This window comes from Scophthalmus maximus, chromosome 2 (assembly GCF_022379125.1).
Source record: "Scophthalmus maximus strain ysfricsl-2021 chromosome 2, ASM2237912v1, whole genome shotgun sequence".
Lineage (NCBI taxonomy): Eukaryota > Metazoa > Chordata > Actinopteri > Pleuronectiformes > Scophthalmidae > Scophthalmus > Scophthalmus maximus.
The window spans coordinates 22,778,256-22,798,390 of NC_061516.1; the positions used below are offsets into that span (position 1 = coordinate 22,778,256).

Genomic DNA, 20,135 nt, shown 5'->3' on the forward strand with positions numbered 1-20,135 from the left:
CACCAGATTTTTTGTCAGAGCTGTTCAGTTATGCTCTGGCAAGTTGAAAGAAGAAGATTTATTATGGGAAGTGAGTTGGTAATCAATCTTAAGTGAGTTAATAATTATTTTGCAGAGCATGTTTGGCGGGGTTTAGTTTCGGTTACGACCGCTCAAACCATGCGGAACATTGTTTAAAATGATGAGATCGTGAGCACAAAAAAAAACCAACTTGAAAATCTATGTGCATCACGAAGAATAATACCGACCAAACAGGTTATTGATTTCACGAAAGGCTATCCGCTCTCGAATGAGTCTGGTCCAGTGGGTCAAGTGAGGACAGAAACACTGGTGGCGCAGACTTTGCAGCTCCCATTGATTTTCCTCTGCAACACTTGGGCCTGTGGAAAACACATCATATGAACTGAAACTTTACAGCCTGGGCGTGAAAAATACCTGCGAACCTTGTTAGAGATGCCAATCATGCGCCTCCACGGCTAATTGTGGTGCAGTGTTTTCTGCCAGGGACGCAGATTTTTCCTGCTTTAAATAATAGTTGGCTACGCCTGGATGCGAGTGCGATGAGGGAAGGAGGGGAATGAGCTGTAATCATAGACACTGTAATTAGTGCTTTGAGGCCTCGTCTTCGGGAAAGTGTAGGCAGCCGAGCCACGAATAGATGCGCTGCTCATGCTGACGCACACACACAAATGCATTAGTTATCTATCCGTGTACTTTTCGGGCATTAACCATGAGGCGAAGGCAGCTGCACAAACACACTGGAGGAGAGTGCAAGGTTGTTGATGGAAATGCTGCTCCCTTGAATTCTGCAGGAGCTACGCTGCCACAAATAATCGCCCTGTTTGTATCGATTACCGGGAACAGGATGCCGGTGCTTCCGTTTGACCTTTGGAGAGTTTGAGGAGGAGAGAGGAAGCCATCAGTGTGTAGCCGCCTCAGTGCTTCTGAGGTCGGAGGCACACTCGGTTCCCATCTGGGAGGGACAGCCAGGGCGACGGAAAGACGGAGGGAGGCGGCAAATCGGAAGCGGATTTCTGAGGGTGAGCAGAGACGGGGGAGGAGAGTGGTGTTGAATGGGAAAAGCCGTGGCGGAGCATAAATGAAGACACTGAAACAAGACTCGGGGGGGGGGGGGGGGGGGGGGGGGGGGGGGGGGGGCGATGAGCTGAAAACGGAGGATGTGAGGAAAAAGAAGCAAGAGTGACCATGAGAAGATTTCCTCCATTGAAAATGGCTCAACTTATTTGGAAACATAGTGTTTGTGTTACTAAAAGATCCTATGAGACATAAAACAACAAAAAGCTATAATCAGTATGAAGGTGGAAATGAATAAACATTTCACATATTGTGTAAAACAAACCGATCAAGCTGAGATAGAGGCTGCTGCTAACTATTGGTTGGTCACCACGACAACACACACACACACACACACACACACACACACACACACACACACACACACACACACACACACACACACACACACACACACACACACACACACACACACACACACACACACCTCTCTCCGTCTTTTCACCACCTTTCTTTATGACTGACTTCTTCCCTTTGTTTCGTCTTCGCCATCTCCTCTCCCAGCGCCTGACGCTACCTAAGCCTCACACCGTTCCCTTTCAGTCCTCTCCTTACTTTTAGGTATTCATGCATCCCTTTCACGTCCACCAGGAGCTCCTCGCCGCCTCCGATGCGTCCTGAACGAAGCGTGTAATTAAAATTGAAGCCTGTTCGCCCCCCCCGCCTTTGCCCGTAAATGTGCCTCTATCTTAACAGCATTTTGTCGCCGCTTTTTGTCCTCACCTTCCTACTGAGCAGCTGGTCTGTTGGAAGAAATACCATCCTGCTGCTGCTGCTGCTGCTATCGTGAGAAGCCCGGGTCGCGGCCGAGATATGAAAATACATCGAGGGATTAATCAATGGGAACACACTACAGTGCAATGCTCGTGTGAAATGATGTTTCAATGTAAATATTGAACACATAAACTGGTGTTTGTTTGTTTTTTCACCCGGTTGCTCTTTACATTTCCTAAACCCACAGAGCATGCACTGAACTAAATTATTCTGCCATGCGTCATTAGGATTTGGTGTGTGTGTGTGTGTGTGTGTGTGTGTGTGTGTGATTGATTTTGTTTGGGCTCACTGTACCCCCAGGATGATGACTCGTCTCCTGAAGAGCATCTCCGGCATGCATTAAGGACAGGACGGTTTAACAGATCTATCGATAACACTAATAGCGTTAAGAGGCTACGGCGCAAAATTGTGTATAGAATCGGCGTATTTGTGGTTCGCAAACAACATGCCATGTTTGGAGAAGCCCCCTCTGCTTATCGGGCCCTCTCCGTGTTAACACATGCAACCTATTCTCCCGGCTCAAATTGAATCACAGCTCAGTGTGGTTGGGATTATGCAAAGTAAGCAGCGACAACAGCGACATGTGGGTCGACTCCCGAGGTCTCTCTTTGCACTGGATTTCACAGATCGTCATTCGTCCTCCTGTTTTGTAATCGCTTACTGACCAATCCTTCCCAAGCGGTCACTGGCCTCGAACCTGTTTATACCAAAGAAATATATAATAATGAAGAATTTTGGTTCCGATCTTCAGAATTTTACGCCTTAATTTTCTCCTCTGCAGACAGAGGTGTTGAACTCAGTGGTGATGAAACGTTCGTTAATTGTGGTTAGTTGTACTGTATTGTTTCCATCACAGTTTTTATTTTTTTCGAGCCACACGTGCAAAACTCTGAGCTCAGTCTGCACAGCAGCAGTTCATGTGGACCAAACCCTAGTGGGTTTTTTTTCCATTCGCTTGAACACAGTTTCCAAAGGTCCACACACTTAATCCCGTGGCTTCAACCGCAAGCTGCACAACAACGTGGCTTCACATGCCAACACGCTGCTGTCGAAACTGTTCGCCACACATTCAGAACAGAACGCATTTCAGCCTGGTGCCTTGCAAACCCGGCTGAATGCAATTTCAGCTGAAAACCTAAGCAGGTGTCTGGTTTTAGACTTGTTGGTGATCACATTACAGTACCAGTCGCAACTTTTGACTGATACTGCAGATTTATAGGGCAAGCTCAGAAAGAGTTGGTGGTTTTATTGTTATTTTTATATTCATTGTAATTATGGTTGGGAATTTATTTATGAAAAGAAAAGTAAGTGGAAGGGATTTTATGTTTTGTAAGTGTTATTAAATTGCTTTATCGAAGTCTGTATGACAGTTTAGCCAAGTGAGAAGAAATATTAAGAACACCCATGAATGTTAGCCTCCAATATGGGTAACAGGGACACTGCTGGTCAGACCTCACTGGATTGCTGTCATTAGTGTTGGTGAATGAAGACCCTCATGGTGGGCACCCCCATTCTAACATGTCAATTGTTCTTAATTTTGTATTTATTAAAAATAGCTTGAGGGGCCTTTTGTAAGCTCACCCCGAAGGTTAATTATAGGAGACACACTATCATTTAAATTAGATCACATTACTAGATGGGATTGCACAGCAATTGAGCAATGTGTTGTTGCTCTGAACAAATTGAACTAGGAGGACATTTCCTTTCCAGATGTAAAATGATATGTGATGTAAATGCCAAGGGCCATCAGGAGAGGCAGGGCAAAGAAGCGGGGACGGAGACACCGAATGCACCGCAACCTTAGAAGGTTTAGTATATATTTAATTTAATCTTCGGCCTATAAACGCCATTTCTGGATATTTGTGAAGGACACAGATTTCTCTTTCAGCAAATTAGGTCTGCGAAACTGTGTGTGTGGTGTCTGCCCCCGTGATGACCCTTTGTGGCGGTCGTGCAGGTGCAGTACAGTTCGATAAGCTCTAAGTCAGAGCTTTGGATCCAGTCTTAACTCCAGCACATTAAAAAGCCGGGTGCTAAGCGATAAGGCCCTTCTTGTTAAGGCCTTCATAATGAACTGCCTTTCTGTCTTGAGCGGCACGAAAACGGGGAAAAACCTGGGCATCTATATGTTTATTATAAAGAAATTGAAGCTGGAAATATGCAGTGTAATATAAAGCAGGCTGGTTTTTTTCTGGCATCATCATCAATCAGTGTGGACAGAGGAAGGATGTTTAGGAAATTTCATAAGGCAATCTACATTTCACCTGAGTGTAACGTTTAAATACAGTACATGGTACATGGAGCTGGATAACACTATGTGTCGAATAGAAATACAAAGCACAGGAATACAGGCAATCAAAAAAAATCCAACTTGAACCTAAAAAGGATTGCTGTGGGGGTGTTGCAGACCATTTGCAGCAGCAGAATGTCCTACATATGAACAGAGAATGAAAAGCGTTGAGCGAGTTCTTCAGCAGCAGCTGTTGGACAGTGAATTTAATGTACTGATCAGTGATATTCATGTTGTTTTGTCTCTTCTTCCTGGGTGCACCCTGATGTCTACGCCTGTACCTGAGGGCGACCGTTTGCAAATCGAGCCAACATTAATGCTGATACAGCGGAAAAATAATGCTCGTGGTCCATCAGTGGCCTTTTTGACCCGCTAAAAACATCTGCCGCATTCACACGAGCACATTTGCATGCACTGTACACCTACTGCATATGTGCGTGTCTGTCCGTGTGTGCATGCGCACATGCTTGCCCGCATAGGCAGCAATATTGCAACTGATTACTGTTCGATTTCTGCAGGCAACTGGACGTTTTTTCTCTCTCTCGGCCCACGAGACCTGCTCGTGGTATGTTAATGAACTCTTTGAGTGGAGGGCTGCCGAGTGCACTCGGTGCGGTCGCTGTGTTTTGCATTTAGAATGCACTTTCACAGGACTGTCATGTTTTCATCTCTCATTTCTGCGCCAAAGCGAATATTTTCTCCCACACCACGCCAACAATGGGTCGGTCTCCTTTTATCGAACCTCTTCCCAGCTAATTCAATTGTCTTCAAGAGCCAGGAGACGAAGATCGGGCAAGAAACGTCAATCTCTACATCTTCTGCCGTGTCCTGAATATGCCCAATCAAGTCACTATTTTTGTGCCAATTTTAAAAAGAAATATAGGGATCTTTTCTGCTTTTTATATTTCCAATGACCTCATAAGACATCATTTAAAGTACTTCAGTTGGAAAAGACATTATACAAGATAGGTTATCTAACTTGTGTACATGCCACAGCCCTCCGGTCTCCTTTTATGCATAGGCGACCGTATAGGTTGTCTTCCTTTGCTCTTTTTCCAGCCTTACCACGTCTTCTTTCTGGGGAAGACCCGCCACTGGAGATGTGTGTGTGTGTGTGTGTGTGTGTGTGTGTGTGAACTCTGAGTCATCACAACGAGCCTGCTCCCATTCTCTCCGCCGGTTGTCATCCCACTGCCTACGCTGCATGACCCTCTCTGTTGGTGGCGCAGCAGCAAGAGGTGAACTCGCACATATAGGTAGTGTCTTGAAAAAACTTGTACGCCTCAACAGCTGTATACTGTATGTCATGTGTGATTTGTGCAGATGCAATTTCATGCACCGTATGAGACAGAATCATATCAGCTAAAAGGCTCACTTACTGTAGCTCTCGGGGTTGTCACCTGCATCTCGCGCTCTTCTCCAGTGAATGACAAATAATCACAATGAAACTTTATTTCTATAGCACTTATCTAAACAAGGTTACAAGGTGCTTTACGACACACGTGGGAATAAAACAGCACAGAGCAAAAGAAGAAGGTAAAAAGTAACATAAAAGAAAATAACAACAGCAGTTAAACCCAGTTGAAGATCAGGCATTGAAAAGGCTTTCCTATAAAAAAAAAATGGTTTAGCAATGATTTGAAAACAGGTAGAGCTGCCAAGTCTACTCTCCTTAGGCAAGAGAGACTCTTGTTTGATCCCCCTCAGGTACCTGCCTTGACTTATAGCTGGTTAGAAGATGTTAGGTTACGACTCGGAGCACAGGGAGTTAGTACTGTAGCTCCTTAATATAACCGGGGGACAAGCCACGCTGAGCTTTAAAAGTTATTTGAAGAATCTTAAAATCAATCCTGAATTCAACAGGCAGCCAATGGAGGGAGGCTATTTGGGGAGATATGGGCCATACGCTTGGTCTTAGTCACGCATTTGAACAGCAGCATCCTTTCAGGATTGAATGATATGTGCAGCAGTGCACTGTTGTTGCATGAGAAGTCGTGCACCACTTCTTTCTCCGTCTTCCTTGGTCTGTCATTGGATGTTTTCAAAGCTCAGACACAGAACAGAGCTCCGCTGGGATGTTCGCGGCGTTCCAGGTTGACCTAGATGTGTCTGTCCCGGCCTCAAGCAGGGGCGGGATTGTCATCGTCCTGTCCTTGAAATAAATAGTCCCACAACAAATAGATACATCATACTCCTGCATGTGTTTTGTAATTATGTATTATTTTCAAATGCATCATATATATTTGAGACAAAACAAAAAAAGTCGACATCAGAAGAAAAAAAATCAGAGGCATACAGTATTTGCCCCTTGTGGCTCTAACTCACCAAACTAAAGCCGACGAGACTACTCAGTTATAAGACTGATCAATAACACAACCCACAGCAGAAAAACACGAATCTGATTTGATCTGACTCCCAGGACACACACTCTTTTTATTTTATTTTTAAACATCCTGTTGCACGCAGAAATCGATCATTCCCATCCATCACCAACTCTTCAGGTGTATAATCGTCCAACGAGACTAAACAAGTCTCAGGCCTTGTTCCTGCTTCCTGTTTGGTTTGATAAAAAAAAGAGTGAGCAGCTTGATGTGCGTGACCTTGATATTCAGGATTTTCACACTCGGATGAAAATTAATCCTGACGATGATATGACAAAGCTGAGATGGCGAAATGCTGAAATGCTGAAATGCTGAAATGCAGCCCACTGTGGCCACAATCCATCCATAGATACGTGGTCTGACACGCCCACTGATTTTAGTTCACCATTAACTCGAGCAGCAACTTCAGCTTTGTCCAAGACCAAGACAAAACACAGTGGAAAGAAATAATAAAGGCAACTCCATAATTGAGAAAAATAAAATAAAACACTGCTTTAAGGTTTCCTGGGAGAAACCAATTATCCATCTCCAGTGATTCATTCTTTTTTCTTTATTTATTTTCCCATGACAGAGATTACACCATCACCATCAATCTATAAAAATTAGTGCATGATATAAATATACAAAAAAAAATTAAGAAAGGATAGATTTTAATGCTAGGGGAATAATTAAAAGTGAAATAAGATATAATATATGTATATATATATATTTTTAATTTGTGACAAGCTGTTTTTGTTTTGCTTTTTGTGAAGTAGAATTTCGAGTTAAATCAATGTATTCCCTGAACTTAAAAATAAAATAAAACACTGCTTTAAGGTTTCCTGGGAGAGGCCAATTATCCATCTCCATTGATTCATTCTTTTTTCTTTGTTTATTTTTCCATGACAGAGATTACACCATCACCATCAATCTATAAAAATGAGTACATGATATAAATATACAAAAAAAATCAAGAAAGGATAGATTTTAATGCTAGGGGAATAATTAAAAGTGAAATAAGATATAATATATGTGTGTGTGTATATATATATATATATATATATATACATTTTTAATTTGTGACAAGCTGTTTTTGTTTTGCTTTTTGTGAAGTAGAATTTCGAGTTACATCAATGTATTCCCTGAACTTAATGCAATGTAGGGTTAATGTAATTTCCTACCTGGGAAATAACATTTCTGAATATAGAACTTTTCCATTATAATAAAAAGATAAATTATATAAAGTGTATTTCTGTGTGCAGTTTTCATGGAGACCAAACCATTTTTTCCAAAAGAAAGCAGAACCTTCGTTTATATATTCAAAGGTAAAAATACACAAAGATGCACAGAACCAGAACAAATGTACGAAATACGCGCTCTATTCGAGTGCGCCGTACTGCTGTTCTTTACGGTAAAAGATAGTCGTTCAGTATGAATGCCTGTCAGTTATTAGCACAAATTAAACCCATATATTTCTTATTACAAAAAACATTTTTTTAAGCGGTTGGAGTTTCATCATTTTGTTCAAAATACTGAAAGCATCCTAAAAAAAGCAAACACCCATAAACATATGGAAAAAATATAACACTTAGTGGATGACGTGTATGTTGTGGGTCCTTCGGACTTCCGGGTTTCGTCTAAACAAGCTGCTGACGGAGTCGCCTCGTAAAGATGTGAGTTTTTATTCCTGTTCCGTGTGAAATGTCGCCGAATGTATTTCACATGAATGAACCGTCACTGGCGGCGCCGCTGACTCTCGTTTCATTCCCGTCTTTAGGTCTAAAGTGACGTTTAAAATCACGCTGACGTCGGACCCCCGGCTTCCGTACAAAGTGTGAGTACTGCACACTGACAGCTCGGCAGTCACAGCTTCACGTCTTAGTTCGTGTTGGGTTTTGATTTCGGTCATTAAATGGACACTACTTTCATCTGACAAAATAATAAATAATCATCTTTTCATGCTGCTTGCGAGAAGCGTAAACTGTGGACAATGAGAGAACATCTGTTGGCGTGAAGCTGTGATTCACATGCTGACCATGAATGCACCGGCAAACATTACCGTTAACTTCCCTTTTTTAATACGCAATTCATTTTTATTAGTAACATTGGCTCAATGCAGTTGTGCATTAAATGGACCCGACAACCTACTGTACACTGTAGGTTGTCATCAATCAAAATAAAGTCATTTTGTCATTAATCTGTCTGACAAGATTGAATCCTATGACACAACCACAGCCATCACAATAACAAATATGCATTTATATCTATAAAAAATGCTGATACTATACTTTACTTCTATATATCTTATAAGGATAATAAGATAGATAAAGATAACGGAGGTCGTAGATCTCTGATCAGCAGCAACAGAGATGGCAGAACGTACTGAACGTTGGAGCTTCTAACATCTTGTGAAAGAAAAGACGTTGTCGCTAATTTTGTGCCACCACACTGTTCAAAACACAGGCGGGAATAAAGTTAGTGGATGGTCACGCTCTATGCATAGGACCCACAAATAACGGTGTGCCACAAAGGAGAAGCATCTTTTAATCTCGTTTTGAAATTTCAAAAGAAAAATAAATGATAAAATAATCCTTTTTTTTTTCTAGCAACTGTACAATTTCCCCATACGCACTGATTTTTGAAGCAGATGTGACTTGGATAAAATATCACATCTTTTGCAGCGATCAGTCCACTGCTGCTTTCCACTGTGTCTTTTTGGTGGCTGATTTTCAAGGAAGTTAATTGTTAATCTCTACATTAGTCCTGAATGGTGAATGAATCCACCATTGGGCAAACAGATGATGAAAATCATAAAAACACAGTGAAGTGTGAGTGAAGTGTTGAGTGTTTTTTTTTTTTAAAACTCTCCTTCTCTGCGGAAGTTACGATAAATGGTCGGCTGCAGATTTTCACTGGGGCCGTTCAGTCGTAGTTGTGAACGGCCTCAAACTGAAGAAGTCGATCGAAGCTCAGTTCAGTAGGTTAAGAGGTGATATTCAATCATGTGGCATTCCTGCTTTCCAAAAAAACAAAAGAAACACAAAAACATGGGGGAATACAGTAAAGGGAGGATTTGATTTGTGGTTTAAAAATCCTGTTTATTGCATTGTTGTTGTTTTCACAGACTGAGTGTCCCAGAGAGCACACCCTTCACCGCAGTTTTGAAGTTTGCAGCTGAGGAGGTAAGCTTACTGAGTTTAAATATTGATTTCAGTATTTGAACCAGTATCCATCAGGCGCTATGTCGCCCCTGAACTTTGATAATTGGGCAAACATGGTGCCGGCAATTACACATGACCTTTTTACGAAACTGAGCGTCTTCGTGCTTCAGGAGACACAGACGCCGGACGCCTTTCAGCCACGTTGTGCAGTTATCTATCTCAATCGGCGTTAATTTTAATCCATACAGCCGTCTGCGCGGGTTGTGTGATGCCCCACGTGTCACACACTTTACACACAAGAGCCTTAAAAAAAAAAAGAGGCTTCATTTTTTTTTCTGCTGATCCTGACGTGCTGCTGTTATAATGTGCAGACAGAGTTAATATGCCTCTGTTACAAACCGCCACAATGATGGATCATTATTTTCCCACAATATCTTACTCTGCGTGGTCTAATGACGGAAGCCCCATCAAGCCAACAGGGAGAGAGAGAGAGAGAGAAGGGAGAGAGAGAGAGAGAGAGAGAGAAGGGAGAGAGAGAGAGAAGGGAGAGGGAGAGAGAAGGGAGAGGGAGAGAGAAGGGAGAGGGAGAGAGAGAGGGAGAGGGAGAGATAGAGATAGAGAGAGATAGAGAGAGAGGGAGAGAGAAGGGAGAGAGAGAGGGAGAGGGAGAGAGAGAGATAGAGAGAGAGATATAGAGAGAGAGAGATGGAGAGAGAGAGGGGGAGAGAGAGAGAGAGATGGAGAGAGAGATGGAGAGAGAGAGGGAGAGAGAGAGAGAAGGGAGAGAGAAGGGAGAGAGAGAGAGAGAGAGAGAGAGAAGGGAGAGAGAGAGAGAAGGGAGAGAGAAGGGAGAGAGAAGGGAGAGGGAGAGAGAGAGGGAGAGGGAGAGATAGAGATGGAGAGAGAGATGGAGAGAGAGAGGGAGAGAGAGAGAGAAGGGAGAGAGAGAGAGAAGGGAGAGGGAGAGAGAGAGGGAGAGGGAGAGATAGAGATGGAGAGAGAGATGGAGAGAGAGAGAGAGAGAGAGAGAGAGAAGGGAGAGAGAGAGAGAAGGGAGAGAGAAGGGAGAGAGAAGGGAGAGGGAGAGAGAAGGGAGAGGGAGAGAGAGAGGGAGAGGGAGAGAGAGAGATAGAGAGAGAGATGGAGAGAGAGAGGGAGAGAGGGGGGGAGAGAGAGAGAGAGAGACCCTTGAGCTAGATAATCTTCATTATTTTACCTGTATTCAGAAAGTGTTTAAAAGTTTTTTTTTTAAACAGCTCCTGCTGGGTTTTTTGTGACAATTGTACTTTTAATGAGTAATTTCACCTTTAATTAGCAGGTGTTTATTTTATTCCAGCGTCGATCATTATAACCGCGGGCGACCGTGTCGGACAAAGAAAGACAGAAACCTCATTCATTTACAAATAATGGAAACGCTATTACCTGAAACGTAATTAGAAAAGGAACTCATCATATTTCTGAATCAACAGGGAGGGGGATTCAAACTCCCACATTCAAGTGATGTGCTGTGAGTTTTTTTCCCCTTTTTTTTTTCCTTAAAACCTTAAACTGTTTTCCACCCGCCAATTTTTTCCGCCACATCGAACAAAGCGCCATCAACAACACCTATTCATTTGTGATGTGACCCGTGTCTCCCGTGTGCCGCTGCATGCGGTACCTGGCGGCAGTTTGCCGAGCAGCACTTTGCTAACCTTATCTCCCTGGCGACAGGCTGATCCCTCCATCTTTCACTGCAAGATCCCCCCCCCCCCCCCCCCCCCCCCCGGTTGAACAATGAAGGAGGATGTGTATTGTGAACACGCTGAGTGATTTTCAAGCGTGGCTATCTTTCCCTCAGGCTCTGTGTGTGTGTGTGTGTGTGTGTGTGTGTGTGTGTGTGTGTGTGTGTGTGTGTGTGTGTGTGTGTGTGTGTGTGTGTGTGTGTGTGTGTGTGTGTGTGTGTGTGTGTGTGTGTGTGTGTGTGTGTGTGTGTGTGTGTGTGTGTGTGTGTGTCGAGCGTGAAAGTTGGCAGACAAGAGACTGAAAACAAAACACACTACACAGCGTTTTTTTCTTTTTCCCGGAGACGTCGTAACCGCAGCTCCTGTTTTGAAGATCTCACGCAACAAAGTCAGTGTATCTCGGCGCGCTGACTCAGTGGACGCAGCTTTGGTTGTTTTCTTGATGATTTATTCACACTCTGTTTTCAGCCCAAGTGAAATTGCGTTGCGACGTGTCCTTGGTTATCATTGAACCCAAAAATATTTCTGTGCTGCTGAAATTCCCCAAAATGTCAAATATTAGCTTCTGTTGTGAACTTTACTAACTCCGGGTCTGAGTGTGATCATTGTTCTCTGATTCATTTTCCCTTTTCAGTTCAAAGTGCCGTCGGCGACCAGTGCTATAATAACAAATGGTGAGTTCGGGGGGGGGGTTTATTTGCGGCTTTAGCAAAATACTCGTGCAAACGCGACATGTTTTTCTCAGCTTGACAGATATACGAGGATCTATCTTCAACAGAGAGACTCTCATCCTTGTGATGTTTGAAAACCCCGATAAGTTTTAAAACCTGGATACTGAGCTTGGAGGGATTTGACAGAATTCAAACTAAATCAGGGGCAGCTTATATGCCAATCTTTGAGCCGCAGGGTGATGATGGAAATAAGGTGATCAAGTATCATAAGGATCAGTGAAAGCTCAACCAGAGCACCTGCACAGTGTCCCGTAAACATACATTACATGTACATGCCAGTTGGAGTTGCGTCACTGTTTTTGCCCTATTTTTGTTGCAAGGGTTTTTTGCAAGTCTCCTCTTTCCTGCTTTTGTACATTATCAGACGTAAGGTTCCTTTAATACACTCTCAAAGAGGGGATTTTACCAGTAACCTCACACACGAGAGACCCATGTGGAATATACGTGGCAAATTTGGCTTGACTTGTTTTGCTGATGTTCCTGAGGTTTTTTAAATGGAGAAAACTGCTGCGATTCTTCCTCTTTAAAACTCTTTCACCAACAAGCCGCAGGGAACAAGTATTGCTCATTACTCACAGCAGATTTAAGAACTGGCAGCCTCCTTTTCTTCTGCTATTAATTCTGCGTCTCCTTTTATCGATCCTTATTAGCCACCAGCTGGAATTGAAACAAATGCTGATGCCACTTATCTCGGCCTCCAAAACCCGCCTCTTACAAACGTTGGCCCGTAATCGGGGCGACATTTTGTTTGCTCGTTAGAGACGAGCAAGTTCACAGACCAGATGTTAAAGATTTTCAAAACATATCTTGCATATGTTCAATTATTATTATGTTCAATTGCATATGTACAATTGAAAGGTGATCATTTCACTTACAACATGAACTTTAACCACATTCATATGCGAACTGTGAAAAACAAAAGCAGAACACTTGAAGCTGTAACTGGAACAAATCCCGGCGAATTGTCTTTGTGGCTCTTTGAAGGAAGCTTCATCTGATTCATTGTTTCTGAACAATTAAAGTGTGAAGTGCCGCGTGAGGCATGATGATATTTTTGTTTACCGCTGCTCTGTGCTGTGAGTGTTCGGCAGTGGAGAGAGACGAGCAGTATGTCGATGACGTACTTTCTCACTGACTGAATAGGTTAGTCATGAACAGATGACATTCCTACGGGCCTGTGGAAACATATTGGACATTGAATTGGTGTTAAAATGGCTGTGACTGCCGTGTCAAACATGAGTTTAAGTTTATGTCGTTGCATAATTAATAACTGCTACATTATGTTATTATTCCAAATGGAATTGCCTGCCGCTGTGGCACGCTCTCCTTTCTATTGCCCAGTGCGACATCATTATGGATAAACTGATGATATTGTGAATAGTCATTTCTGTGCTGCTCATTTGCATGACAATCTTCTGTTTGTTTTTTTTACATCGTGTTGTTTTCTGTGTCGCCGTTGCCTTGCAGATGGAATAGGAATCAACCCTGCCCAGACAGCAGGTGAGTTGTTGGTTTGGTGCCTCATTTGTGAAATGCTACTGTTTTGTATAGAAAAAAAAACAACAACAACGTTTTAGTTGTTCTATCAGACAAAAGCCGCTGGTGATGTTGTCAGATGTTTTATTGCTTCCATTCAGTTGCTTTTAAGGTTCATGGAAGCATAACTAAACTCTGTTTTTTTTCTCTTAAGCTACTTGTCAGTGGGTTTTAATCAAAGCATTATTAACCTGAGGCATTAATGGGGAACTTGTCTCATAATGGGCTTTTGTAATGCTGGTGGAAATGCGTCAATAATAAAACTAGAAGGACACATTCCTCCGCCCCGGCCCAACAGTCTCCTATTGAGCGGCACCAAATTGCATGCACCAAATTGAAGTTAAGAAGGAACTATTGATTCCGAAGGTGTGATAAATCCAGAAAGTAGCAAGCTACTACCAGTAGCCTTACCAGCTTGGCAAAACAGTGCAGTGAAATACAGTTCACTCACTCCGGGACTGGCAGTTATGAAAACCACATGGTCTTATTAAAGGTGGAATATTATGCTCATATTCAGGTTCATACTTTTAATTTGTGAGACCGCTAGAAAAGGTTCACATGCTCTAATGTTCAGAAAAGGCACCAGTGTTCTCATAATGCCCATTCCTGCAGCTCCTCTTTTCGCCCTCCGTCTAAAACGCCTGGATTTCCTTTAGTTTGATAGAATAGGTTTCTGTGCTATTAATGAAACTTGCCTTGTGCAACTGAGTTCCCCTAAAAATAATCCTGAGTGAATAAACTTAACTGACTGCATCTCCGTGTCTGAGCAGGCCTCGGAGTGATTTGTGTGAAAATGGTGTTTAGCGAGTCATGAATATGTATATGTGTGTATATATATATATATATATATGCCGGAGAAGTGGCATTTAATGTTACTCTAAATTTAAAAAAGTGACCTCTTGACTGGAGGCGAAAACGATGCACGAAGCTGTTCAGTCGGAAACAACTGGGCTCAAGATTCCCCCACATTAGTGCTGAGCGCTGGTGAATCACTTTTTTCTCTGTGTCAGCCTCCTTGGTGTTTTCCCCTCGGGGTTCATCATCAAAGTGTAGCCCACCCCTTCTTATGTAAGTCCTCTTTTCTTTTCTTTTTCTTTTTTTCTCAACAAAGTCAGATAACAGATGACTGGGTTTTTTCTGCACACGGCACGATAAGGTAACGCCTGTTTTGACCAAAGGCAAGACTGGGTCTTTAATGCTTCGAAAAAGGAAGAAAAGAAAAAAAAGAGGGAGTGGGCCTTCACAGCAGCTTTGTAACATCCAACATGTGCACTGCCAAGAATAGCCTCAGTTCAGACACCTCTGTCAGGACGCCCTTTTTTTTGTTCTTCACCCACTGCCGCCACTCTGCCTCGTGTTGATAGGACGGAGAACACGGCGGGTGATAACTGACCCGGTGTAAATTTTACAACACGTCTTTTTTGCGAGGCCAGTGTCACACGTACTGTGAAATGACAGATGTGCACCGACACTGACGGTCCGGCGACCGAAAGTTGCTGTGGTTCCGTACTGCAGCGTGATTAATTATTTATTTTTTTAAATTCTTAATAAAAGGTCCCAGTAGGCAGACAAATGAGCAGGGGAAAAAAACAGGCACCCGGAAAATGATTCTATCCTTCAGTTCACACATTCTTCTGACCGGATTTCTGAAAAAATGTTCAATTAATCATAATGTGTCCAATTTGGAGGCTACTTTGTTAACAAATCTATGAATCTATTGTGTTCGCTTTAACCCCCTTGTATTAACTTTTGAGCTAAATTATAGCTGTTGAGCTGACATCTTGTTTTGCAGCGTTAGCAGCAATAGTGACTTTAAATAAACGCTCTCCTATTAAAGCAAAGATTAAAAAACTGTGATCTTCATGTGGCGCTCTGTCCTGTGTTGCAGGAAATGTGTTTCTGAAACACGGCTCGGAGCTTCGCATCATTCCTAGAGACAGAGTGGGAGGACAAGTAGACTGATGCTGCGACACCATAATGACTCATCCGGCGGAATCATATAACACTTGAGACCCAGGAATCTCCTCAGCGCGTGTCATAGTAATTTTATTATTTTTTTGGCCCACAACTGACAGTGACTCACAGGAGAACATATATATATATATATATTTAAATTTGATGATGGCTTGCAATCACACTTGCATGCTCCCTGCATTTATTTTTTTCATCTGTAAGTGTAGTTTGCATCAGAAGATTGAAATGATTACCCAGAATCCCCCAGAGATACCGTATAATTATTATACACAAACACAGCAGCTGCATCCCGGGATACATTTTAGTGGAGATTAAAAAAAAAGTGAGTCAACAGTTGTAGTTTTTTCTATCTTTGTAAATGTCAATAAAACAATCCGTGTGACTAACAGCACATGCCTCTTTTGCAATGTTTTTTTTTGTTTTTTTTAATAGCATTGTGAATATAGTAATGCAAGAGATGAAGCTGGTTTGTGTGTACAACATGCCTTTAAGGACCAAAATCTTAGCTGTTATTCTGTTCACGTGAGTTTTTCTTTTCGTTTTTTGTCAAGGAAACACAAGATAACCAGACTTGCATCATGGATCTGTATGAACTTGTATTGTAGGCCAGATTCTTCCATAGCAAGAAGAGCATATCTTAATAAATAAATATGTACATATATGTTTTGGCAAATGTAAAGATGTGTTTGTTCAGCCGTCACCCTGTGCAGGCCGTGGATCTTTGCTGCCCTCTGTCAGGTTACAAACCGACATCAGCTTGTACTCCACCTAAATGCCTCCGCATTCAAAACCACGCGTTGTGTCCCATAGTCGCAAATAAATCACCCTGAGGGATCCAAACTTCTTATCTTTTTTTTTTAAAATATGCTCCGGTAGCTTAATCAGGATCTGAAGAGCGGGCGGCGAGAAAACGAGACGTGAATTCAAAATGCCTTGACCCCAGAAAGTGTCATGATGGCTATTTAAGTAAAGTAAGGCCAAACACAAAAACATTGGTCTTCATCTGGGAAATGAATGAAGTGTTTGATTGCAGTCTTTTTCTTAATTTGGCAGGCTGCTCTTCTTCTTGTAATTTGAAAAATAATTGAACGGAACGAAAAAAAAATGCACCTTAATGTTAAGTTTCCAGATTGCTCCCGTCCAAAACCGAAACAAAAGGGTGGCTAATAGGTAGACGAGGAATGTCGCCTCATTGTTTCTCTGACTGACTAATGAGGGGAGGCAGATTATTATCCCCTCCTTCACATTAATCACTTTCACCCGAGAAGGTCTGAATCATTTGTGAAACGCTTCTCTTTTCCACCCCCGGAGAAAACAAACCAAATAAACAAAGACGCAGACTTGGTGAGAAAAATGGGGAAGGCGAGCACATTGGAGCGCGCGTGCTGTATTACACAAGAGAAAGCAAACCTTTGTGTCTCACCATCCATTAGGATCGCAGGCCCAGATGGCGGGGAGGAGCAGTGGTCCCCGTCGCAAATGGATTTTCGTCATCTATCTTAATCAAAGTCACCGCTCGACGCGTTCACCAGAAAATGTGAGTCTGGCATGACAGAAGAGCACAAGAGGGCCTTGAATGCAGCAGGGTGTTGGCCTTGAGTGCTCCGAAATAAATGGCTTATTACTGCGGTGGCTTGTAAAAATGATAATGCGTTTAAAGTAAAAAAAAATTTAAAAACATCCGGTGAAATCTGAACGGTTGTTCTCAGGCCAGCGTAAATATTTGATCATTTAACAAACTTACTAAGTAGAAAACAAAAGCGTAGCATGGATTCATTTAAATTTTGTCAAAGTCCAAAAAAAAGGAAGGAATCAGCTCATTTCATCAGCCTCCGATTTTGCGCCCTCTCAGGCATGAAATTGAACTTTCACTCTTAGCAGAAAATGGGTGCGGAAGTTTCATCCTAATGAGCGATGAGGTAGAAAGATGCTCCATATAATCACATTTCAGGCTGAGCTCTCTGTCCCGAGACAAGTTGAGGATGAACTGTCTGCTGCACAGCTACAGACCCGTGGCTGACTTGGACTCACACGAGTGGGGAACAAGAAAAAAGAAGTAGTTTGATCCACCGCTGCAAACGCACCAGCTCTTTTCCCGACTTTGGCGAGTCCGTCATCGCTCCTGGGGAAAAGAAATCTTGTCAGGCAGCCTCCGCCGAGGACAAACGATGTCATGTTAGAGGATGATCTGGCTGCGAGTCACTGCAGCTGTGGCAGGCCGTCAGTTGAGATGAGACCATCATCAGTCATCGTATTGGAGGATAATTGGAGGAATCGGGACGAGTGTCAGTTTGTGACTCCTCCTGCCTCGCTGTGGCACGTATGTCGTCCGACCCCCCCCCGAGCCCGGAGGACCAGTGGATCACGCTTCGTCCGACCTTTGACCTGTGCAGCTTGGGTGGCGCTGCCAGGAGACTGAGCTCCCTGCCGGGGAGAGCTCCAGGGTGGCGTCAAGGCCCAACACCTCTGTTTTCTCCTGCTTGTGTCGCGACCCGTGCTCAGTCTCGGAAATTGGACCGTATCAGTCTCTCTGAAACAATCACGATCGGTCCTCCCGGTGGAGTCGTGTGAGAGATGCTTGCTCTTGGCGCAGTCGAGGTGGAGAGTGGCGGGGGAAACTTACTACTGTGGAAATCTGGCCGCCACTCGCTGACCTGAGGCAATTCCCCCTGCGCTCTCTGAAGGCTGAGGAAGTGGTCAGGGAGCTTGTAAAGTTTTGTACCAACGTCGGTTTGCCGAGAGTCATCCAAACAGACCGAGGTTTTTAATCAGGCACTAGAGGTTACGGCTGTGGAGCCTCAGGTTTCTAGAGCGTACCATCCATACCGTGTCCGTATGACCTCCGTTTGTGTCGACCTCATCATCAGACAGCGGCTCCTCCTCAGACTGCGGCTTTGTGTGGCGGTTGAGTGTGTCTCTACAGCTCAGCCTCATGCTCTGGCTGCCCCTGTATGAGTTCAGGCACGGAGAGAACCGCAGAAATAACGTACTGTACTTCTGCTGTCGAGCGACATATTTGTAACTGTTCATCGTGGGTTTTCCCGGAAAACAACAACAATACCGCCGGTTGAAACCACATACCCAAGTGAATCTTGGTATGCGGATGTACAAGATACCATGTCTGCAGTTGAATTGGTTTTTACGACTGATTAGGATTTGATCTTTCTAAAATTGAATTGTCGATGGGGGAATACAGAAGTCACAAAGACCAAGCTGGTCCCGTTTATTGACCCATCTGTCCTGCATTCACACACACAACTCGTGATCTGAGCCCAACAGTGATCTGAGCGCCTCAGTTTGAAGATGCAGGGGAACGCGGGATGCTGACATGGTGATGTTAACTCACACAGTGCCCCCCCCCCCTCCCCGCTCCTTGGCCTCCCATGTAAGGCAGCCAATCTAAAATGAGATCTGGTGGTCCTCCACAGATAAGACCAGCGCTGTGGCCTCGGGTCAGTGAGCTGTGGAAACAGCCCCCCCTCTGACAGCCCATCCAGCCCATTTCCACTTCATCCTCACACATCTTGTCACTCAAGCTGTCCACCACCGTGCGAACCGCGGCCAGGTGGTATCACACTTCAGGGATGATTGATTAAAAAAAAAAAAAAAAAATAACCTATTGGAGGCTCCACGTCAAGATTATTTAATTATATTGATGATCTAATTCTGCCCCCTTCCGTCTTGAAATAAGTACGGCAGGTGGAGGGATATGCCATGGAGGAGCACAGATATTGTGAGGCGGCTCTGGTTCCTGCTCTTGTGTCTCTTCCTCTGCAGAATGGCAGCTAATTAATCTTGATGGAGTACGGATATTTAGGGCAAACATATAGCACTATTAGACACGCTGCGATTTTCTCTAATTCAGCACGGAGTGCAGGACACTTCTTTATCATATCTGAGAATCTGAAACGCTTTGGGCCAAAGCCAAATAGATAATGTGGCTTTAAAGCACTTTGCATATCTCTCGGTTTTGTGAAACAAGAACAAATGCACAAACCCAGTTCTTTGAAAAATAAAAATGATTAGTGCTGCATATTTCTTTCATAGAAAAGATGTGCATTGTTTCCATTGTAATTGTGTGTTCAGTGATTAGAGATGCTTTGAATTCAATTTGTATTTTTATAGATGAGTCACATTTTCTCTGATATTTGAATTTGCTTCTGCGGCTCTCTTCTTACAGGCAAATTAATATTTCTACTGATGTGAGTTTTGATATTCAACCAAAGAAGTTAATAAAAAAGAAAGAATAATAAACCTGCCTACATTTTTAGAGAAAAGGCCCACACACACACACACACACACACACACAAGCAAATACACACGCACACACTCATCAGATGCAAAAAGTGACTCATCAACCTACTATTTGATGAGTAATTACCACACTGGGATTTGGCCATTGCTCTATTCGCTGTACTATGTATGTCTAGAGTAGAAATGTTCATCTGAAACCGGTGGTCCCGATATCAAAATGTTCTTTTTCTCTTTACTTT

The 20,135-nt window shown here is 43.2% G+C and overlaps 1 protein-coding gene across 1 annotated transcript; it reads left to right on the forward strand.

The window, feature by feature from the left end:
• Positions 1 to 8,074: 8,074 nt before the first annotated feature.
• ufm1 (ubiquitin-fold modifier 1) lies at positions 8,075 to 16,033 on the forward strand. Its single transcript, XM_035626699.2, has 6 exons — positions 8,075 to 8,192; positions 8,297 to 8,353; positions 9,644 to 9,701; positions 12,036 to 12,075; positions 13,600 to 13,632; positions 15,557 to 16,033. Coding segments are annotated over exons 1-6 (264 nt in total). The 5' UTR covers positions 8,075 to 8,190; the 3' UTR covers positions 15,631 to 16,033.
• The last annotated feature ends 4,102 nt before the right edge of the window (positions 16,034 to 20,135 follow it).

What these genes read in the sequence shown, in the direction of transcription:
- ufm1 (XM_035626699.2), top strand. An exon ending in TGAAGTTTGCAGCTGAGGAG is followed by an intron (nt 9,702 to 12,035) that starts GTAAGCTTACTG and finishes TTCCCTTTTCAG; the next exon opens with TTCAAAGTGCCGTCGGCGAC. An exon ending in CAGTGCTATAATAACAAATG is followed by an intron (nt 12,076 to 13,599) that starts GTGAGTTCGGGG and finishes GTTGCCTTGCAG; the next exon opens with ATGGAATAGGAATCAACCCT.